This window comes from Marmota monax, unplaced genomic scaffold, assembly GCF_021218885.2.
Source record: "Marmota monax isolate L192 unplaced genomic scaffold, Marmota_monax_Labrador192_F-V1.1 WCK01_AAM20220418_F8-fsc00117, whole genome shotgun sequence".
Classification (NCBI taxonomy): domain Eukaryota; kingdom Metazoa; phylum Chordata; class Mammalia; order Rodentia; family Sciuridae; genus Marmota; species Marmota monax.
Window position 1 is genome coordinate 307,181 of NW_026693023.1, and position 21,956 is coordinate 329,136.

General features: G+C 36.1%; 1 protein-coding gene across 4 annotated transcripts in view; it reads left to right on the plus strand.

Moving 5' to 3' along the window:
• The window catches only part of Dctn6 (dynactin subunit 6), a 46,822-nt gene that overhangs the window by 11,571 nt on the left and 13,295 nt on the right, over positions 1 to 21,956 (plus strand). Inside the window, exons 3-7 of one of the 4 annotated variants that reach the window (XM_046453314.2) lie at positions 1,986 to 2,091; positions 3,592 to 3,680; positions 4,792 to 4,839; positions 5,919 to 6,061; positions 7,846 to 8,304. In XM_046453314.2, coding sequence (XP_046309270.1) covers positions 1,986 to 2,091; positions 3,592 to 3,680; positions 4,792 to 4,839; positions 5,919 to 6,061; positions 7,846 to 7,944 — 485 coding nt within the window. In that variant the 3' untranslated portion in view covers positions 7,945 to 8,304. Of the gene's footprint in view, positions 1 to 1,985; positions 2,092 to 3,591; positions 3,681 to 4,791; positions 4,840 to 5,200; positions 5,875 to 5,918; positions 6,062 to 7,845; positions 8,305 to 21,956 lie in introns of those variants that run through there. The other 3 variants (XM_058582293.1, XM_058582294.1, XM_058582295.1) reach the window with 3 other exon arrangements.

Sequence of the window (21,956 nt, forward strand, 5' to 3'; positions counted from 1 at the left end):
CCAATTACTATGTATAATTATGATGCTCTAATAAAAAAGAGGGGAATAAAAAGATTTGCAGAAATATGAAGCGATATCACTCTTCTTGGTTTTTTGTTTGTTTTGGAAAATAGTTATATTTATTAAAATATATGTGAAAAAATAAGTACGTGTCTAGATTGTATCTGTGCACTTATGTCAGGGGAGCTGTATTTATAAGAGAAGAAAAGCACAGAGGTTCACACTCATGATCAACTTGAGAAACTTCCCAGGGATCACATCTTCTATCCTGAGAAGGAGAATTTGACTGGGAATTTTATACTTAACTGTTGAAAATTTGGGGAATCAGAGGTGACAGAGAAATATCAAGGCCACTCTTATGCTTTCTTACCAGACAGTGCATCTTGGGACATGCATCCTGTCTTGGCCCCCACCCACTGTATCAATCCCTGTAGTTCTTCATTGTCAGGAAAAAGAATAAGCTGCACTGAGACTCCCTCCCATTCTCTGGGCACCAAAAACACATCCTTATTTGGTTTAATACATTTGTAAGTGTGCTAAGCATTCCCAGTTTTCAAAATAACAAGTTCAAAGGGGCAAAAATAGTATATGTTCATTTATTTATTTATTTATTTGGTGCTAGGGATCCAAACCCAGGGCCTCATACATGCCAAGCATAGACTCTACCACTGGCCTATACACCCACTCCAGTACGTGTTCATTTGTGTTTCCCTATACTATATAGTGCTGCATCTTACCTACCACAAACAGATACTGATTTTTTTTTAATTAACAATTAAATACTGGATTTTCTGGACAAGGTCACCTTCCTGACCCCCTTTCCACCCTCTGTGCATCCTCTGTCCACCCTTCCTTACTTTCAGAGTTAGTCACCCCTTATCCAGTTGTTTACCCATTGAAGTAGTCTTGATATTGAGGGATGAGTGAGATGTGTGTTGGAGATAGACTAAGAGAAGGATATGTTTTCTCATCAGTAGTTTGATTATCACCAGAACATGAGGCCTGTGGGTAGATAAAAGCCAAGAAAGGAGAGTGTGCTAGCATTCCAGAATCAGGGTCTCTTGTTAAGAGTGCAATATCTCCATTGTCCTGCTCTTGAAGTGTATGTGATAAGGCCCCTCCTTGTTCCCCTAGATTTGAGGTTGGAGGCATCACTTCAGGTCTCCATGCACCAGAGTCTTAGGACCTCAGCATTTATCTGTGGTTCCTTTTCTCTCCCTTCACCTTTTCTACTTTAACCAGTCAAAATCATATCCAAGATCAGACAACAGAAGCTTTGCCTCCTTCTAGTGGATATGCTTGCATTAAGGATAACAAAGCTAAGATTACATCCCATATATTTTTGACTACTGTCCACTCATATTTTCCTCTTAATCTTGTAGTAAGTAATAAGAGGAATCCTGTGGAGCACTAGCACAAAAAAGTACCACATCATAAGCAGAGAGCCTCACCTTTTTGAGAGAAAGAAAGAAAGGAAATTACTTTAAAAAAAAAAAAAAACCCAAACAATTTTTTTTTCAAATGTTTTTTTAGCTGGCAACAGACATGATACCTTTATTTATTTGCTTTTACTTGCTGCTGAGGATTGAACCCAATGCCTCAGATATGCAAGACAAATGCTCTACCAACTGACCTAATAACCCAACTCGGGAATTACTTTTTATTGCCACCTATGTGGCACATACCTTGTCTCCACCATCATCTCACCTAACCCATACAACAACCCTGCAAGATTGCTGTCTGTTCCTGGCTAAGATCACAGATGCTTCAAAATGGAGGTTGAGCCAAAACTGTCTGGCTTTCATGCCTGTACTCTTTCACTCACCTTGACTTGAGATCTGGCACTAACTAATAACAGGACATATTATTTGTAAAGTACATAGCCTGTTCCTCCCAATAGCCTCACCCACCCTTGGTCACGTCCCACCCCGCTATTGGAAGCATGATCTCCACTGATAATTTCTTCTCAAATGATTTTTTGACAGGACCAAGGACGGTGATTCACCCCAAAGCACGAATTATTGCTGAAGCTGGGCCAATAGTGATTGGTGAAGGTAACCTGATAGAAGAACAGGCCCTCATCATAAATGCGTAAGACTTACAGACACTGTGAATTAAGCAGCACCTGTAACAGTTTTCATCAATATAAGTTTTGGGGGTTAGGCTGTAGCTCACTCCTCACAGAGCACTGGCCTAACACGCTGGGTTCAATCCCCAGCACTGAAAAAAAAAAAAAATCAAAAATTATACCTGACATTTGGAATGCCCACTGTTTTAGAGCTGGAGAAACATGAAGGATCTATTTCAACACAAGTAAATGTGGAACCCAAAAACCAAGTAGAGGAAAAGATTTGCCCAGGGTGAGAGCTTACTGATTAATGGCTGACTAGAATCTCCACCTCTGGGTCCAGGTCCAGTGACCTTCCCCTTCTGTATCATCTTGTCATCCTTCTCTTAAGCAAACACTTCCTGAGCACCTCCAACCTCCAGGTGCTATGAAGAGTTTTGGTTGGATTTCTTGGTTCTGATTGAAATATTACTCATGCCCAAAAAATTTTGAGCTTAAATCAACTGTATATTTTCCCATGTTCTGCACAATAATACCAAGAGTTATAGGTGAAAAATTTGTGATCCTAGAGGCAATTTTTAAACTTTAAAGATAAAAAAATAATAAAATATTAGAACATGTATGTGATCTTCGGTGAACTAATTCATGAAATTTTCATAAGCATTTGTAAGTCTTTCTAGATAAAATTTTGGCAAGAAAATTTGGCTTATACCTAATTTATAGCAACAATGTATGGAATTTGTAAGAAAGACCTTGGGAAAATATTTAACTGTGATAAAAAGACTGATTTGTCTGACTGCTTTAGGATTTGGGAGTCTCAGTATATTAAGCAGTTTCTCTTTAAAAAACATTTGGCACCTTCAGTGTAAGTCAGTTAACAAAAGCAATATTCTGCAGTTACTCAACTGTCAGAGATAAACACCGGTTAAAACAGTTTCCTCCTCTCTAAGAGTACAAGCATTTGTCTTCAAATATTTCAACTAATATCATAAAATAATTATTTTATGTGCATATCTGTTTATATTTTACAATCTTGAATGATTAATAAGAATGGAAAAGTTTCAGGTTAGGTATGATCTAACTTAACAGGCTAAAAGTAGAGTCAGTCTCCTCTGAATTCTGAGTTTAAGAAATAAAGGAAGGCTGTCTCTTACTATATACATTTCTGATCAACTAAAAAATCAAGCCTTCTTTAACATAAAGAAGAAATGATTCACTTGGACCAAGAAATAACTGATACAGTGATATATTTTAAGCTTGACACAAGTAAAATTGAGAGAATTAACCCAAACTATTTTATATATATATTTATTTTTTAGTTTTAGGTGGACACAATGTCTTTATTTTTTTATGTGGTATTGAGGATCGAACCTAGCAGCCCGTGCATGCCAGGCGAGCGCGCTACTGCTTGAGCCACATCCCCAGCCCTTAACCCAAACTCTTAAAGGAAAAGGAAACAGCTTATTGTGTTACTGGGTTTTTGTTTGTTTGTTTGTTTTATCATTTATCTCTTCTTTTTATAGTCATCCAGATAATATCACTCCTGACACTGAAGATCCAGAACCCAAACCTATGATCATTGGCACCAACAATGTGTTTGAAGTTGGCTGTTGTATCCTTTACTATTCTGCCATAAATCATTCCCAGATGTCCTTTGGTCCCCAGATCTCCCCCTGTAGAAATTATCAGGATTTATCTATCAAATATATTTATAATATAAACTATAATGACATTTTTAAGAGTACATTGTCTTGCTTTTTGTATGGACATATTTGCAGTATATTAAAAAATCTTTTCTGGGGTTGGGGTTGTCTGTAGCTCAGTGGTAGAGTGCATGCCTAGCTTGTGTGAGGTTTGATTCTCAGCACTGCAAGAAAAAAGAAAAATATATATTTCCTGATCTGTTGACTAATTCAGTAGAATAAATATCACATACCATTTTCGGACACACAAGCATACATCTTTAGCTCAGCATTTTGAAAGTCCTTTTGCTGGAACTATAACTTATTGTCAAGTAGCAATGACTGAATGGCAGTGGACACAGAAATAGTAATTCTGGCTTCTGTCTTGATATAAGAACCACACCTTTGTCAGTTTGATTTCTCTATTATTTTAAATAGACAATATGTTGTCTGATTCAAAAATATGGTGGGCAGGGGTGAAAATATTTTATTCTATATATATTGTTTCTTTTCTCCCAGGGTATCACCAGTTCTTTTGCTTTGTCTTATACTCTGAAAAAATAGTAAAACTTTTCCATGGTGTCAGCAAAACATAAAACACTGTCTACTGTATTTCAGTGACTGGGTAATGAATAGTTTTGCTTTTCTTAAAAGAATGTGAAAATATATAAAATCAAGGTTATGTTACTCTTTTTAAAAAAGGATTCATTTATTTATACCTCGAGATACTTATTTATTACAGGGCTGGGGTTGTGGCTCAGTGACAGAATGCTTGCCTGGCACATTTGAGGCACTGAGTTTGATCCTCAGCACCACATAAAAATAAATAAAATAAAGGTATTGTGTCTGTCTACATCTAAAAAAATATTTTTAAAAAAACTTTATTACAGGTTTCCCTGAGCAAAGATTTTTGACAAGGGAAAGCCTGCAAAGTCTTTCCCATGTCTCTGTGCTCCAGTGTAATATAAAGACATACTGTGTAAAACGGGTGGGGGGGCGCGAGTGAACTTATTTATAGTATTTACTTAACTGGGCTCACAGATTCCCAAGCCATGAAAATGGGGGATAACAATGTCATTGAATCAAAAGGTAAGCTCTGTTCAGAGTTTTATTACCTTCTTTCTTTTTGTCATGTCCTGGGAAACAACCGGAGTTCAAACTATGACAAGGTGGTATGCTTAGAATTGGACTTAAGTCATTGTCAAACTAATTATTTGCCTCAAAAGAACCTAATCTAATTATGTAGTTATTTGATAATGTGGTTAAATACATTAAAATTAAAAGGCTGGTGTGTATTTTGAAGTTGTGATTGGATTAAATCATAAAGTTCCATTGAAAGATTTGAAAAAAAATTCTATTAAACCCTAGTGTAGTGATATTTTAGTTGATTAGTGTAGTCATAGAAAAAAATCAGTTAGTTACTCAAGCAGGTTTGTTTCTTTTATTTTAGAACTACTTTTCCCCCAGCCAATCAAAAACAAATATCTACTCTCCAAAATTGGGTCAAGTCACCAGAACTGCTGGGAACCAGCTCCAAGAGCTTATCCCACTAAAGTGCAGAAAGAACCTGAAAAGTGACACTTCTTTAAGAACAGTGGTTTGTTGGTCCTCAATGGCATGGGGGGAAAAATGCTTCTTTTTTTAAATCAGATCATACTTTTTTGTTAATCTACTTAATGGTCATAATTTTAATTTAGATTACCAATTATTATCATTATTGGCATTCTTGACTTATTATAAGCTTACTATGTGTCAGACCTGTGCTTAGTACTTTTATTTTCTCATTGAACTATGTACTTTTATTTTGTTGAACTTAGTACTTTTATTTTATTGAACTTAGTACTTTTATTTTCTCATTGCAATATGAAGTGGGGTAGTCTCCACATTTTATAGATAAACTTGAGCTCAAAGACCAGTGACATGCCCAAGGCCACAAAAATAGTCAGCAGCAGAGCTCTGTTTTAAATGCTTTGCACTGTCTTCCCCTGTGCTATCTATGCAAACTCTGAACTGACGCATTTTCTTTAGTTTTTGTTGTTGTTTTTTTCTTAAGGCCAGTTTACATTTTTGTACCTAAATCTCAGAGAAAAAAAGAGTTGTAAACACAACAAGAAGCGTTATAATTATATGATGTCCTAAGTTGCAATTTTTTTCTGTTTTTACTGCAGCATATGTAGGCAGAAATGTAATATTGACAAGTGGTTGCATCATTGGGGCTTGTTGCAACCTAAATACTTTTGAAGTCATCCCTGAGAATACAGTGATCTATGGTGCAGACTGCCTTCGTCGGGTGCAAACTGAGCGACCACAGGTACTAGAACAATCTCTCTTTAAAAAAGAATTCATTCTAGGACTGTTAACCCTCCCCAACACCAGCTAATTGTCTTCATGGGCAACAAGTTCATTTAAAAAGCAAATGATTAGTCAGTTGGTTGAGTGCATACTTAACACGCATGAGGCCCTGGGTTTTATCCCATCCAAAAAAAAAAAAAAGCAAATAAATAAAATAAAACATCAGAGAAACATTTCTGAGAAACTTGGATTAATTTGCAGCGCAGTCATTGAGTATTTAGGTTACTGTCCTGTGTTTGTGTGTGTATTTGATACATGAATGACAATGACAAGTTGATTATGAGGAAAAAGAAAATCCAGATTGCTATTCCTGGTCTCAGCATTTTCACTGAAGATACATCATCAAACCTCACAGACCATATTGATTCAATCCTAAAATATCAATCTTCAAGGCCCTACCAAAGGAATGGCCCTACCAAATTAACCTGGATCTGTTTATGTTTATTAGCATAATACAGCTTGATTATAAAAACAGCTTATGAATAAGCAAGTGTGTTTGTATATTTTCTTAATAAACCAGGAAAGAATAATGAAGAATGTATATTTGGAGCTTAATGTTAGAATAAACAATAAAAAATATAAGACATCTGGGACTTCCTTTGAATATAAAACATTAGATTGAAGTTTTGAGCATCATTGCTTGACATACTCAATATATATTCCTTTAATTACCTAGTCTCCTTTTCCTGCCCACAAAGAAATATTTTCAAGACATTTATTGCTTTGCCTCTGCTTCTTAGACATATTTTATCAAATATTAAAACTCTTAATTCTTACTCTATTTTTGTAATGTTTGGCATTATTATTATTACAAGTAACTGCTATTATAAACTAAAAAGAAAAAATCAGTAATTTCTTATTTCTATGTAACAACAAGAATGATTAAAGACAGAAATGAAGCAGGAGTTGGAAAAAGGAAATTAGAATTAAATAAGCAAGATTCTGTAGCTTAATTTTTAATGTTGTATGACACTGTTTTCGAAATTTCACTGATCATAAGGATTATATAGAGGTCTTTAATAAAAACAGAGATTCTTTCTAGGCACAGACCTAAAAAAAATCCATATTTTTCACAAGTACCCCAAGTGAGTTTTACATTCAGTTTGGACACTGCTGGCATTTGAATAGTAAAGATCGATGACTGTGTCTCATCTGTGTAGAAAGCAATATACTCTTGAATATTTTACAAGGGTGGTTTTCTGTAATTAACACTCTTTTGCTTTTCAGAAGCCAGGATATAATCTACAAAACCAATTTGGAAACGTATTTCTGTATATTTTTATATATAAAATCTTTTGCCTTTTTCTTGTTACCAATCAATATTTTTTTAATTGTCAGTGGACTTTATTTATTTATATGTAGTGCTGAAAATCAAACCCAGTGCCTCACACATGCTAGGCAAGCACTCTACTACTGAGCCACAACCCCAGCCCAATTTTTTTTTTTTTGAGAGAGAATTTTTTTAATATTTATTTTTTAGTTTTCAGTGGACACAACATCTTTATTTTATTTTTATGTGGTGCTGAGGATCGAACCCAGCGCCCTGAACATGCCAGGCGAGCACACTACCGCTTGAGCCACATCCCCAGACCCCAATATATTTTTATTATATATTTTAAAAACACAAACAGGTAAGAAATAAGTCAATGAAATTACCTATCATTCTTTGACCTAATAGGAATCATTTCTACCTAATATTCTTGACTCTGATTTCTACCAGTCTTAATTATCTTATCTTTTTAGCCCCAGACTCTACAACTGGATTTCTTGATGAAAATCTTGCCAAATTATCACCACCTAAAGAAGACTATGAAAGGAAGCTCAACTCCAGTTAAGAACTGAGAACAGGGTATATCAATACAACGTTCCCTCTTTGACTACTCTCTTTCGAAAGGGCCACAGTGTTTGTACATTCTTAGCAGCTCACAGAATAATGTGTGTTGACTTTATTTGATAAAACTAAGAGAGGAAATTAGTGGATTTCCATTGTAACTGTCCTTTATAATTTATATAAAAATGTATTATTTTCCTATACCTATGCTCTTTTCTGATAATTTACAGATTCATTTTTTCTTTTGTTATATAAAATGTTAGGCACAAATTAATTATGTAAAAGACTACTTATGATAAGAAATGGCATGAGGTTATGTATTATATTCTAGCATATGCTAAACTAAATAAATAAAACTGCTGATGACAGAATTTTTAGTAAGTCTGCTTCAATCAGTTTGGCTTGCATTAATCTTCCCAAAATAACTATCTTAATTTTTATGATGCACTAAAGCTAATGTGTTTACTTAACCTTTTCCTCTTATGGATTTGTAGCTGTTTAAAGTTTCAGATGAAATACCAGCAGCTATTGAATTAGTTTAGACTTCACCTTATTTTTAAGAAATTTTTTTTTTTTTCTTTTCAGCTAAACAAAGTAATCAGGGAAAGATGTCTTTAGGGGCTGGGGCTGTTGAGACTCTAGGTTCAATCCTCAGCACCACATATAAATAAATAAAGGTCTTTTAAAAAAAAAAAAGAATATAAATTCAGAAAGAATGCTAAGATGATAAGTAAAAGACTACTTAGTGATACTCCTGGGTTTCTGAGGACAATAAAACTAAAAGATTTTGAAATTTTTATAAATTTATGAAATTATTTTGACATAGTAATAATCATTAGTTATTTAATTTGTTGTAATGTAGCTTAATTACACAGTAGACAAAATTTTGAGAATTTCATTGTAAATTCAAATTTTGGTTTTGTTTTGTTTTGTTTTGTTTCTGATGCTGGGGATTGAACTCAGGGCCTCCTGTTGCTAAGCATGTACTCTGTCATCGAGCCACACTCCCAGCCCCTTAAGGGTGGTTTTCTATAATTAACACTCTTGCTTTTCAGAAGCCAGCATATAATCTACAAAACCAATTTAGAAACATATTTCTGTATATTTTTATGTATAAAATTTTTTGCCTTTTTCTTGTTACCAATCAATATTCTTTAATATTTTTTTAATAATCCAAGAATATACATTTAATAGAACACACTTTTTACCTTTTGAATCAGTAGAGGAAAAAAGATAATACTAAGATAAAAAGACTTAAAATTTTGTTCTCAAAATTTAATTGTAGTTATGGATAGGGAAAACTGTGTTTTTAAATTTCTGAAACTAATAGTACAAATTAGCCTAATTGTTCCTAATATGAATGATTTGATTTTGGTAAGAATAGTCACAACTCAAGTTGGAGAACCATACTGTAGTGAACTAAACATAGAACTTTTGAAAAAAGGAGAACATTGCATAAATGCCCAATTTTTTATAACTACCATTTACTTCTCAACCTCTGATGAAATTACAAAACTGTCTTTGAAATTCTATGGTGGTTCTAAACTGTTCTCTGAACAAGCTGTGATAAACTGCTTGAATGGCCTCTCCAAACTACTGCTAGTATGTGGGGGCAACAATGAGACACCATAAGGACTTGGTACAAAGAACCCCCAGACTGATAGACTTCCTGAATCACCATGTAAGGTTAGGCGTGGCACTCAGTGGTAGAGCACTGGCCCAGCATGTACAAGGCCTGAGTTTGATCCCAACACTGAAAAAAAAAAAAAAACACAGTGATAAGAGCCTGGTGCTTAAATGATCTGAAGATTACAGCTTAAATTTCAGCTGCTTACTCTGAACACTGATGCATAGTTTTCTTAAGTACATTGTGCAAATTATTCAATATTGCAACCTTAAAAAAAAAAAAAGCACCTCGTACTCTGTTAGCTGTTAAGGAATGTTAACTCATTTGAGGAAGGAAAATATAAACAGAAATAGTGAACTTACCAAAACAGATTTTGGAGAAACAAAATATGACAGAATGCACTGCTATTCATTGAAGAGGAGGTCCTGAATCTAGGAGAGGTGACAATTTAGTGACCAGAAATTCTGTTGATGCAGGACCAGTTTATCAATTCCCACTGTGACTTGTGAATAACACAAATTTTGACTCTAATTGCAAGCTTTGCTGAACAACCTTCTAATTGTAAATATAGCCTTCAGATTATTCTCATTCAGAAAAAGAAGGAACTCTAGATGAGGGCACCCAAATTCCATTCTGCACATAGAAAATTTAGAGGATCTCTCTGATTTGTATTCATGTGAATTTAGTTTGTGTGGGTTTTTAATTCTTTTAATCAAGTAGATGAAAAAAAAAAAAAAAAAAAAGACAAAAGAATAGGAAATTTAAAAAAAATTACTTAATCTACTGAATTCAATTAAAACATACCCAAACAGGGATCCCAACCTCAGGCTCCAGGTCATTCTGTCCAAAGCTATAAACTGGGTCTGTTTATCATTACTAATTAACTATGGTGGTAATTTGCAGTAGTGTCTTGTTTTTCACTGGTAAAAGTGATTCAATTTCATTTTACACAACTCAGAAGATAGGGAAAAAAACACTTCTAATTTCATGGTTCACCCTCAAACATCACCACTTTTATCATTTTGGGGACTAACTCTTAGCATGCAGTCTGCCATTAAATTAAAGAAGGTAAATGAAGATTTCTTGTCCATGCTTTTGTTTTAAAGCTTCATAATTCCTACTGCAGACCTGAAGCTTTACCACAAGAGGGCACCAATGCACAGCATGGTTCTACTACTGGCTAGCAAACACAGTGCTGTTGGAGACTTATTACCCTTAGTAATCTGACCCATTTTTAGGAACACTTTAGACTTTAATACTTTACTAAACATAAACTAGAAACAGCTTTACTCCAGCCTCCTTCAAAGGTTGATATATTTAAATATTTTAGAGCAATCGCTGAGTCTACGCTTGCAACACTAAATACACTCAGAGAGGTGCAAGAATTTTGACCTCCCACAGAGAAGCATGATTAGTCCCACTGAGACCAGCAAAGAATGGTTTGGTCAAATCTTTCTCATTAGCATTCCTCTCATTAGGATTTCAGCAAAACTTCTTCCTTTCCTGTGAGTCTGAATGGTGCAAAATCCCTGAATTTAGATTTTCCACATCTTAAACCAGCTCACTATTCCTTTCTTACCTGTATGGCTCAGACCTTTGAACCAGTCTCTGCTCCATGTGAAAAATACTGCCAGATGCTCAAGCCCACCTCATTTTCACAACTAGTCAGTAACCTACACCTTGGTGGGTCAGTCACATCTCTCCCTGCATTGTTTGCTTTCCAAAAGTTAATTTTATTTGTTCCCAACTTTGTTTATGCAATTTGTAGTTAGTAATTACATAATTCAATTAAAAATTTAAAAATCAAAAATCAGTATGAAAAACAATTTTGAGGGTGAATAAAGCTGTAACCTTTATGAAAATAAGTTTAGTGTTTGGGAAAGGTCTAATAAAGACTTTTTTAAATGCTGTGGAATTAGGGGTAGGCAAAACACTGTGAAAATTTGAATGGAGGAGAGGGGAGCACCAAAATATAGAAGGCTTTTGTTCCTATTTTGCTTCATAAATGTTTGAGTCCTCACTCCACTGAAACTGAAATTGATAATGACTCTTGCTGTGTTAATAGATGTCTTACAAGCAGTCCCATCAGCAGGCCCACATTCCACGTTTTTAGCTTGACACCAAAGGAACAATGGGTAAATGTTTTGCTGTATCTGTTTTAAATTTAAAATAAAATTTTGATGATATATATTATCATTTCATGAATGCCTGTTCTAGAAAGCTGACTTTTCCATTTAACTCACTACAGATTCTGTCTGGGTAGGGAAGCAAGGCTTCTAAGGCATAGCTTCGGAATTGGCAATTGCAGGAACAGCAAAATGAATTGCCCAAGCCCTCAATCTTTCCTCTGTGATCTATGTATACTTTCAAAAGAACAACCTCACTTTCATGAAGAGAACATTTTAGAGTCCCTTATTGCTGAAGTACATGTGCTTGACTTTAACAGATTTTTAGAATTTAATCTTTTTTTTTTTTTTTTTTTTTTGCCATACTGGGGATAGAACCCAGGGCCTCATATAGGCTAAACAAGTTCTCTACCACTGAACAACACCCCCAGCTTAGAACTTGATCACCTTTAACAAAATGGTTTAAAACTGGACGCCTGTAATCCCAGGAACTCAGAAGGCTGAGGTAGGAGGATTACAAATTCAAAGCCAGCCTCAGGAAAAGCAAGGCACTAAGCAACTCAGTAAGACCCTGTCTCTAAATAGAATACAAAATAGAGCTGGGGATGTTGCTCAGTGATTGAGTGCCCCTGAGTTCAATCCCCAGTACCAAAAAAAAAGAAAAAAAAAAATGGTTTCAAGTCTTTCAGTTTATCCCATAACTGTGCCTAAAATGTTTCCTTTTTATTAATGCAGGCTGGCACAGTTGTAGATGTTGATATATATATTGCTTAAATGATTACGCACAAAAGGGAAGATTGTGACTGAGGGTTTACCCCTGTGGCCAGGAAAGCTTTGCCATGGTCTTCCATATCCTTTGTAATCAGAAGAATGGCCCACACTTGATCCCAGATGGCATTCTTTACATTTAAACTTTATCATAATGTAGCAAAAAGAACAGAAAGCTCTTTACTAAATTATAAGCAAGTTATTAGATTTAGGGATGGAAGAGCACTTGCCTAGCATGTGCAAGGCCCAGGTTCAATCTCAAGCACCATAGATAGATAGATAGATAGATAGATAGATAGATAGATAGATAGATAGATAGATAGATAAAATCTGCTTTTGCCACATGGCAAAATCAAGTGCATCTTAGTTTTAAATACTAAAATATGAAGAGAATGTTGCACTGTAATTTCAGCAACTCAGGCGGCTAAAGTAGGAGAATCACAAATTCAAAGCCAGCCTTAACAACTTAGCAAACTTATCATCAGCTCTTAGACCCTGTGTCAAAATAAAAAGGGCTGAGGGTATAATAGCTCAGTAGCAAAGCACCTCTGGGTTCAATCCCAGTACAAAAAAAGAAGAATATAAAATATGATGAGAGCAAACTCTCATGCTGTATGTAATATTCTGCTAAAGTGGCCTCCCTCTTTCAGCCTCATAGGAAGCCCCTCCCTGTATTACAGCTTTGCACAAAAGAGCCACATTAGAGGAAGGTCTCCCTGTCTTCTTCCTTCTGGGCTGCTATTAAAAAATACTATATATTGTGGTTTATTAGAAATTTATTTCCCACATTTCTGGCAATTGAGAAGTCTAAGATCAAGGCACCAGGAGATCTGGTGTCTGGTAAGGGCAGTTTCCTGGCTCCTATGGTACCTTCAATGAACAACTCCCCTGAGTCTCTTTTACAAAGGCACTAAGCCCACTCATGAGGACTCCACCCTCATGACCTAACTAATTCCAAAGGCCCCACCTCCTAATACCATCCCCTTGGGTAAATAGGATTTCAACATGATTTCGGGGTAGACCACAAATATTCAGACCATAGCATCCAATTTCCCCCTTCCTAATAGATTCTCAATTTTGTCCAACTATCCACTCAAACCATGGATTAAACTTAATCAGTCCATTCCAATGAATATTTAACCTTTCACTGATTCACAAGAGCATATGTAACTAAGTTTTGCCTAAAACAAGTTAAGGGAAGAACTTATATTTCATAGTTGGGGGAGGAAATTTTCCTTCTCCCACTGGATATGAATAGGAGAACATGCTGCCTGTTTACTGCTGGCAGCTACCTTACCACCATGAGGGAAAGCAGCAGAAAGAAAATATAGAAAAAAATGTAGATGCTTCAAGATGAGGCTGAGCCCAACTTTAGAACCTAATTCTAGACTTTCATAGATACATAAGACATTTTCCAAGTGTTTAAGCAAATATGAGCTGTGGTTGCCTGTTAACTTGCAGAAATTTTGTGCCCTAACTGAAACAAAAATATAAAAAATTTGCCTCAACTTTGTGGGGCCTGCTTTGCTAGTGTAGAAAGTACCTCCCTGGCCCAATACTGCTGGCTACTGCAAGGGTGGAGAATTAAAAGGGTCAAGAGTGTCTATGTCAATTCACATAGATAATAAATTAACATTTCTTCGTGTCTTCCTAGTGGATTGATTATCTTACTGAAACCTCACAAAAACCTGATGATTAAGTACAGCTATTAATCTCATTCACCTGTGAGAAAATCTAGCCCAGGATTAAACAACTTGCTCAGGTATGTTGTGGTAGGTAGCAGAGCCTGGATTCAAGCAAGACACTCTCCCTTCCATACCTACTTGGGCCCTTCTTTGATTAATTACAAATTCAATAGAGACGAAAAAAATAGTCTACAGGGACTGCGGTTGTAACTCAAGGGCAGGGCGCTTGCTTAGCATGTGTGAGGTACTGGATTCGATCCCTAGCACCACATAAAAACAAATAAATAAAATAAAGGTTAAGGGGCTGGGGATGTGGCTCAAGCGGTAGCAGGCCCACATACAAACAAAGATGTTATGTCCGCCGAAAACTAAAAAATAGATATTAAAAATTCTCTCTCTCTCTCTCTCTCTTAAAAAAATGAAATAAAATAAAATAAAGGTTAAAAAAAGTAATGCAATACTAAAAAATTAAAAAATAGTCTGCGAGAATGTTAATTTCAATGTGAAATAATCTTAGTCCCCTTAACAGAACATTTACTAAGTTTGGGGCATGGATCATGGTGTACAATCAAAAAGGATATTAATAATGTCCACAAGGTTAAACTCATTCTTTGGGGTCAACTAATTTATTAATAAAATTTCCACTGCTTCTACATAGTACTTTATTTTAATGGCAGAAACATAAGAAAATGTACATCCTATAATCTAACAGATAATAACTTTATTGAATAATATTAATTGAGCCACCAGGTAAAGGAACTAAAGAAAATTTACGAAGTAACAACAACTTTTTCCTTTAGAAAGAAGCTTAGAGTCTAAATGAGAGATAGATGAGAATAGCAGGCATATGAGTACGTATATTAAGGCTCAGAACACCAAGTACTTACCAAGTGGTCCATAGATTATACATGAAATGTGTGTGTGTGTGTGTGTGTGTGTGTGTGTTTTCTGAAGAGAGGGCCCATAACTTCCATGAACTTCTTAAATAATTCTCTCCATTACTACTCTCAAAAAGCCAAAAAAAGGACAATTCAAATTTTTCAGCAGGGAAAATGACTAATATAATCTAATGTTTGCTTCCATTTACATTTCTTTCTCAATATTAATTATTTGATTAAATCATACATTTTGCTTTTTCCTAGTTAAGACTTTTTGAGTCATGAGATAAAAACACTACTTCAAACCAGCTTAAGCAAAAAAGGCTTTCCTGGAAGGCTTTTGAGATAGCTAATGGAATCCAAGGGCATGGAGTTTAGCTGGCCGCACAGAGGATGGGGCCAGGAAACCAGCAGTTTCCATTGCTTTCCTTCTTGCAAATTTGCCTGGTCTGTTGATCTCTTGGCAAACCAGCATTCATTGCTTATGCATGCGCAAGACCCAATGGGCTTTGTCCTTAGTTTATGTATCCTCCCTTCATTGACCTGCAGGGTGACTAAACAGCATATTACAGTCCTGATTCAAAGCTCCCAGGATGGAGAATCTGTTAATCCCATTAACACAGGTATGAGATCCTGTGTAGCAAGCCTGACTGTTGTTCCTGAGTATGAACTGTGGCAACTCTGCAGAGAGGGGGGCAAGAGACTGCCAGCAGTGTCTCTCCTACCCTGCTCATTTCCACTCATTTAAAGAGGAATATGTTCTGTTTGTTTCTTGTTTTTCAGTGCTGGGGATTGAACTCACTGTACCACTGAACTGCATCAGCCTTTTTATTTTATTTTCGAGCCAGGGCCTTATAAATGGCTAAAAGCTGGCCCCCGACTTGCAATCCTCCTGCCTCAGCCTCCCCAGATCTCCCTATTACAGGCCTAGGCCACAGCTAGAGATGAGTCTCTAGCTGAAGCTGCCTAGTAGGTTTAAATTGTCTGTCATGTGCTTTCATTCTCTTTGTTTATTTGTTTGTTTATTTTTGGCACCAAGGATTGGACCCAAGGGCACTTAACCACTGAGCTACAACCCAGCCCTTTTTATTTTTTATTTTGAGACAGCGTCTCACTAGGTTGCTTACAGCCTCACTAAGTTGCTGAGGCTAATTTGGAACCTGTGCTCCTCCTGCCTCAGCCTCCCAAGCAGCTGATATTAAAGGTGTGTGCCACCATGCCCCGCAGGAATTGCTTTTTTAAGTATGGTTGTATTTCAGGAAATTTTCACTTATAGGCTCTCTAGAATCTGAAAATACTCTCCTTTCCTAGGAGATGGTAATTAAGATAAAAATATCTTAAATAGTGATATTACTTTTAAATCGAAGTCTACAGTATTTTGATCCAGGTCTTTTCTCTTTATTGCAAACTAACTTTGAGGATTTGTATCATTTCATATATTACAGTTTCTGATCCTCCTACACATGTTTAGATTTTTAAAAAATGGTACTTCCTTGTCACTATTGACCATCTGTTAATCATCTAAGAGGTGGCCATAGGACAAAAGTACAGCAATTTAAAGATCTTAATTGGCTTTATTTTCCATTTTAGAATCAGGCAATGCTTCATTCCAGGAAACATAGCAATGAGTATTCTATGAACTGAGCCAAAGAAGTTGGTTTTACAGACAGAAAAGCCTGAAGAAAACAAAAACAAAAGAACAAAAAGAATTGGTAATTTCAAAGTTACTTTCCCTGTAAGGTCGGGGTAGGACAGTAGAAAAAAAAAATTGATTGGTTAACATCAGGTTACTTTTTGTGTAAGAAATAAAGCAAAGGGAACTTCATTATCATGCCAAATAAAATTGGCCAGTTTGATGACTGTGGGTATAACACAGTATAGAGCACTTTCCTAGCATGTGCAAAGCCCTGAATTCAACCCCCAGCACAAGAAAAGAAAAAAGACTGGGAAAATTGGCTATTATCTCTTCCTAATTCTGATTTCTCAGAAGGTTAGATGAAGAGCTTAGTTTCAACTTGGTGAAGTGAAACTTTTACATGACAATGTTAGTCAGCTTCCCATTGCTATGATAAAATACCTGAGAAAATCAGATTAAAATGAGAAAAGATTTATTTGGGTTCATAGTTTCAGAGGTTTAATCCATGGTCTCTTGGCCCTGTTGCCTTTGAGCCTGTGGTAAGGAAAGCAGCACATCATGGAGGAAGCATGTGGCAGAACAAACTACATATATCATGGCCACTTGGAGAGAGGATAGGTCAGGGTCCTAGTGTTCCCTTCAAAGGCAAACCCCCAGTGACCTCACTTCCTTTCACTAGATCACATCTTCTAAAGGTTGCATCAAATCCACACCAACACAGACACCATTTTGATTTTTAGTCAGGACTACTGAAGATTAGTGTAGGATTTTAGTTCAAAATAATGGTCAACTGTAATTTTTATTTAACAAGGTGAATCCCAACCTGTAGTGTCCCTTATATATTTTATTTCATTAACCCTCTAGCATTTCCATGAGTACTATGAGATCCATACTTTTTTTAAAAATGAATTTAAAGAAGATTGCCTTGAGGATGAACTTATTTATTTTTTAATATCCAATAAATAATCTAATAGGGAACATGGAAACCTTTGTGAGGAATCCTGTTCAAATGCATGTGTACAGGATATAATGGAGGGAAAAAACCTAATAAAACTTCTAGCTTCATATACTTTTAGTTGACTTTAAAAAACTCTGATTTTGGAGGTCACACAGCTGAGCAATATATTATTAGTCTCCTACTACCTGTGCTACTCTGTCGAAGCTGCCTAATGGGTTAAAATTGTTCTCCTGTGGAAGCTGCCCTTTTGCTCTCCTCCCCTATTCTAAATCTTAATGATTAACTGAAAGATTAGCTATTCCTTTTAAAAGGAACTTTTTAATTAGCAACTTTTCCTTAGAGTCACAGAACCCAGAGTACTTGGTAACCTGCAAATTACACCAGAATGTGTAACATCCCTTCTTACTCTTTAGTTCTGTACATCAGCAAACAAAAAAAGCATATAAATTTCTGTGATATTTAACTTGTAGAAAAGAAATATGTTTGTCTAAAGAATTACAGAACCAGCCCCTGAAGGTCAAAGTTGAGACTGATTATAATGTTCCAGCCAGAAAAACAGAGAAACGTATGCCCTGGATAACAAAGACTCCATATTGCCCCCTGAACCTATTTTCCTCCCCTATAAAGCCCCTTTCTCATACCTGAGTTCTCAAAGATTTTCTATTTGGGGGGACAGTAGCTCCCCCACATCTTCTCAGGGGATCAGCCACTGCCTAAACCTAATTTCCTTCCCACCAACTCTTGTCTCCTGAGTTGTAACTTTAAAGCAGTAAGCACATGGAGTTGGGTGCAGTAATAAAGAGACTCACACCCCGTTATCTGATAGTCATGATAGTGGACAGCAGTTAGACATCTTCTTCAGCTCCAATGATGCTGGTCTAGAGCCTCATTTACCTGGGACCTCACAGGGTTATTATACCCAGATTAATGAGAAGTCTATGGAAACCATAAGCTCATTGATCATCAACCTGGGCTGTGCATCAGCACCCCAAACAGTCTTTAAAATCTCTGCAAATTTTAACTTTTCCAGGGGACACATGTCCCCAAGGTTGAAGATGACCACCTTTGAAGAAGTATTCAGACAAAATATGTGGTACAGATTGCAAAAGAGAGCTAAATGGCTTTTTTTCATATTTTATTTTTATGATAATTGTCTTATTCTGTTCATAAAATTTGGAAATAAAAGAAAAAGGTGCATTCGAAACTCCAACAGAAAGAGACCACCACTGGTACCATTTTATTAATTTCCCACTAATGTTTTCCTTATCCATACATAAAGATGGTTTTTCTATCTTCATACTACTGACCCATTCTTCATTCAAAGCAGGCAGTAGGATTATGAATAAATAACAAGTATAAACTTTATCATTGCCTTTCTTTGCCATTCCCCCCACCTATTCTTATCCCTCCTCGGTCAGTACAAGGACTCACCAAAGCAGAACATTAAAACAGAATCAGCCTTACCAGTAAGGCTCTTTTGAACTGCCTTTGACTTCAGATTGTAAGGACCCATTTGCTTTGTCATTCCTGCAAATTCTTACTTGGAAGTATCTGGAAATTCTTGAAAGGATCTTTGAGTCCACAGTCCTGAATTTTGAGGACGACCTAACCTCATGTCCCCTCTCTGCCTTTCCACAGCCTCTCTCAAAGATGGTACAGCTGAGATAGGACATAGGATCCCTGCCCCACAACATGGGGAGAACGTGGGGAGCACCCACTCTGACCTCACACCACCTAAGTGAACAGCAAGCTGCCAGGGAGCAGTGGCTTTGCCTGCCCTTCCAGTGAAGGTGTTAGTTGTCCCCCTCAAAACAGGAGTCCTGATCCATAAGCAGCTGTTACTCTTCTCTGGAAATCTAAATTCTCTGAGTAGTTTATATTTCAATTAGATTTATGTGCATAATTATTTTGCATAACCATGAAGGGCTACTCAGGGAGAAATGAAACTGTTTAAAGGAAGGATCATACATACACTAGATTTATATGCACACACACGTATAAATTGTTCATGAGTATAGAGTAAAGATTATGTGTTTATGAGTACATTTTTTTTCTTTCTTTGGAACTGGGGATTGAACCCCCATGGGTGCTTAACCACTGAGTCACATTCCCAGCATCTTTTTTTAATTTTGAGGCAGGGTATCACTAAGTTGCTGAGGCCCTTGCTCAGTTGCTAAGGCTGGCTTCAAACTTGTGATTCTCCTGTCTCAGCCTCCCAAGCTTCTGGGATTATGTGTGTGTGTCACAGCTCCTGAACTATGAATACATTTTTTGTTTGAAAAGAAGAGTGAGTGAGACTTCATTTTAGAAGTCCCACATGTCCATTGTTATCTGTTAAATAAACTAGTGCAGGACTAAGCTCCTGCACTGGCCCCAAAAAACTAGACAACAACTGAAAATAAATTTTTATCTGATCTTCTCAGAAACCAGGAGAGATAACAGGCAAGTTTCCTAAACAGGCCTGTTTCATGATAATAAAATCCTCTCTGCTGCAATCCTTAAAAATAAATAATCAGTTATTTTTCTATCTTTCTGTCTCCCTGTCTGTCCCCACCCTTATCCCACCTGACAAAAAAAGTGGCTTTGAAATGACCAATCTGCTCTCTATTCTTTGTTTCTACTTTTATCAGTTCTTCTCTGTCTATAAACTAATCTATTTGCTCAGCCCATTAGAATATTCATTTTATTTTATGGAATGAAGTGTGGCCTGATTCTATAATCAAAAATAAAGCCAATTTAGATCTTTAAGTAAGTTGTCTTTTTGACAGCTCCATGGGCAGGTACAGAAAGAACAAAGTCTCCTTCATATCTGCCTTTATCCCCTGCAAAGCCCTCATCAACACTTTCCAGCTCTGATTGTAAAAGTACCACTATTTTACATAGTAAACATTAAAGAATAATTTAGCAAGAATGATTTCCTTGCTTCCCAACAAAAAAAAAAAGAAATCCATTAAGGGGGACTTGATTAAGAAAATGTGGTATACCAATGAAATATTACTCAGTCATTAAAGAAGAATGAAATGTTGTAATTTGTAGATAAACAGATGGATCCGAAGGACATTTAAGTGAAGTGAGCCAGGCGCATAGAGGAAAATTCTGCATGTTCTCATTCATATATGGAAGCTAAAAAAGTTGATCTCATAAAAGTAAGTTAGAATAGTGGGTACCAGAGACCAGGAAGGAGAGTTGTGAGGGGAGATAGAGGGAAACTGGGTAACAAGGAGAAAAATAGAAACATATAAAAACATTGTTTAAAAAAATTTTCCAACTCCACAAATTATTATTATGTGAAGCTCTTCTGTTAAAATAAGACTGGATCAATTTTATAAATGATCACATCTTGCAATTGTAAAAATACAGTAACTCTACATGGACATTTTATAGGCAATTATATTTCTTCATTTAAACTTAAAATTTATGCTCGGATTTGTAAAGATTTCAGACACTTCCAAACCTATAAAAATTTGTTATTTCAAAGTAGTTCAGGAGTTTATAACAATTTAGTCATAGAAATACATGTTATCATAAAGATTACAATTTATTTTGGTCCTTTTTTTCCCTGATAAGAAGAAATTTCAGGATTTGTTGAGACCTACAGTTTAGTCAGCTGGTACCAACAATAGTATTTGAACTATGACCTTGATTTAAATAGAAACTAAGATTCCAGGTAGGCATGGTGGTGCATGACTGTCATCCCACAGGCTCAGAAGGCTGAGGCAGGATGATTGAGAGTTTGAAGCCAGCCTCAGAAATTTAGCAAGGCTCTAAGCAACTTAGTGAGTGAGACCTTATCTCAAAATAAAATATAAAAAAGGGCTAGGGATATGACCCAGTGGTTAAGTGCCCCTGGGTTCATTCCCCAGTACCAAAAAAGAAAGGAAAAAAAAAAAGAAACCAAGATTCCATCTCTTTCTTTCTCAGGCCACATCATGGCCGAAGACCATGTATCATGTAGACAGAAGGCTAGAATTTTAGGATTTTGTAACTAGAAGGGACATGAGAGATCTTTGAGAAAAATCCTATCATTTTTTGTTTGTTTTTGTTTTTGCAATTCTGGGGTTGAACCCAGGGGCACTCTATCACTGAGTTACATCCTCAGTCCTTGTTTTTCCCCTATTTTTCTGACTGCTGCATTATAGTTGCACATAATGGTGGGATGTGTTGTCACATATTTGTACATGTACACAATATAATATGGCCAATATCATTCCCTAGTATCTGCCCTTTCCCTTCTGTCGTTCCTTCCCCAGTTCCTTTCTTCTACTCTAATGATCTTCAGAAGGAATATGTTCTAATGTTCCATAGCACAATAGGGTGACTGTAGTTCATAATGATTTATTATTTA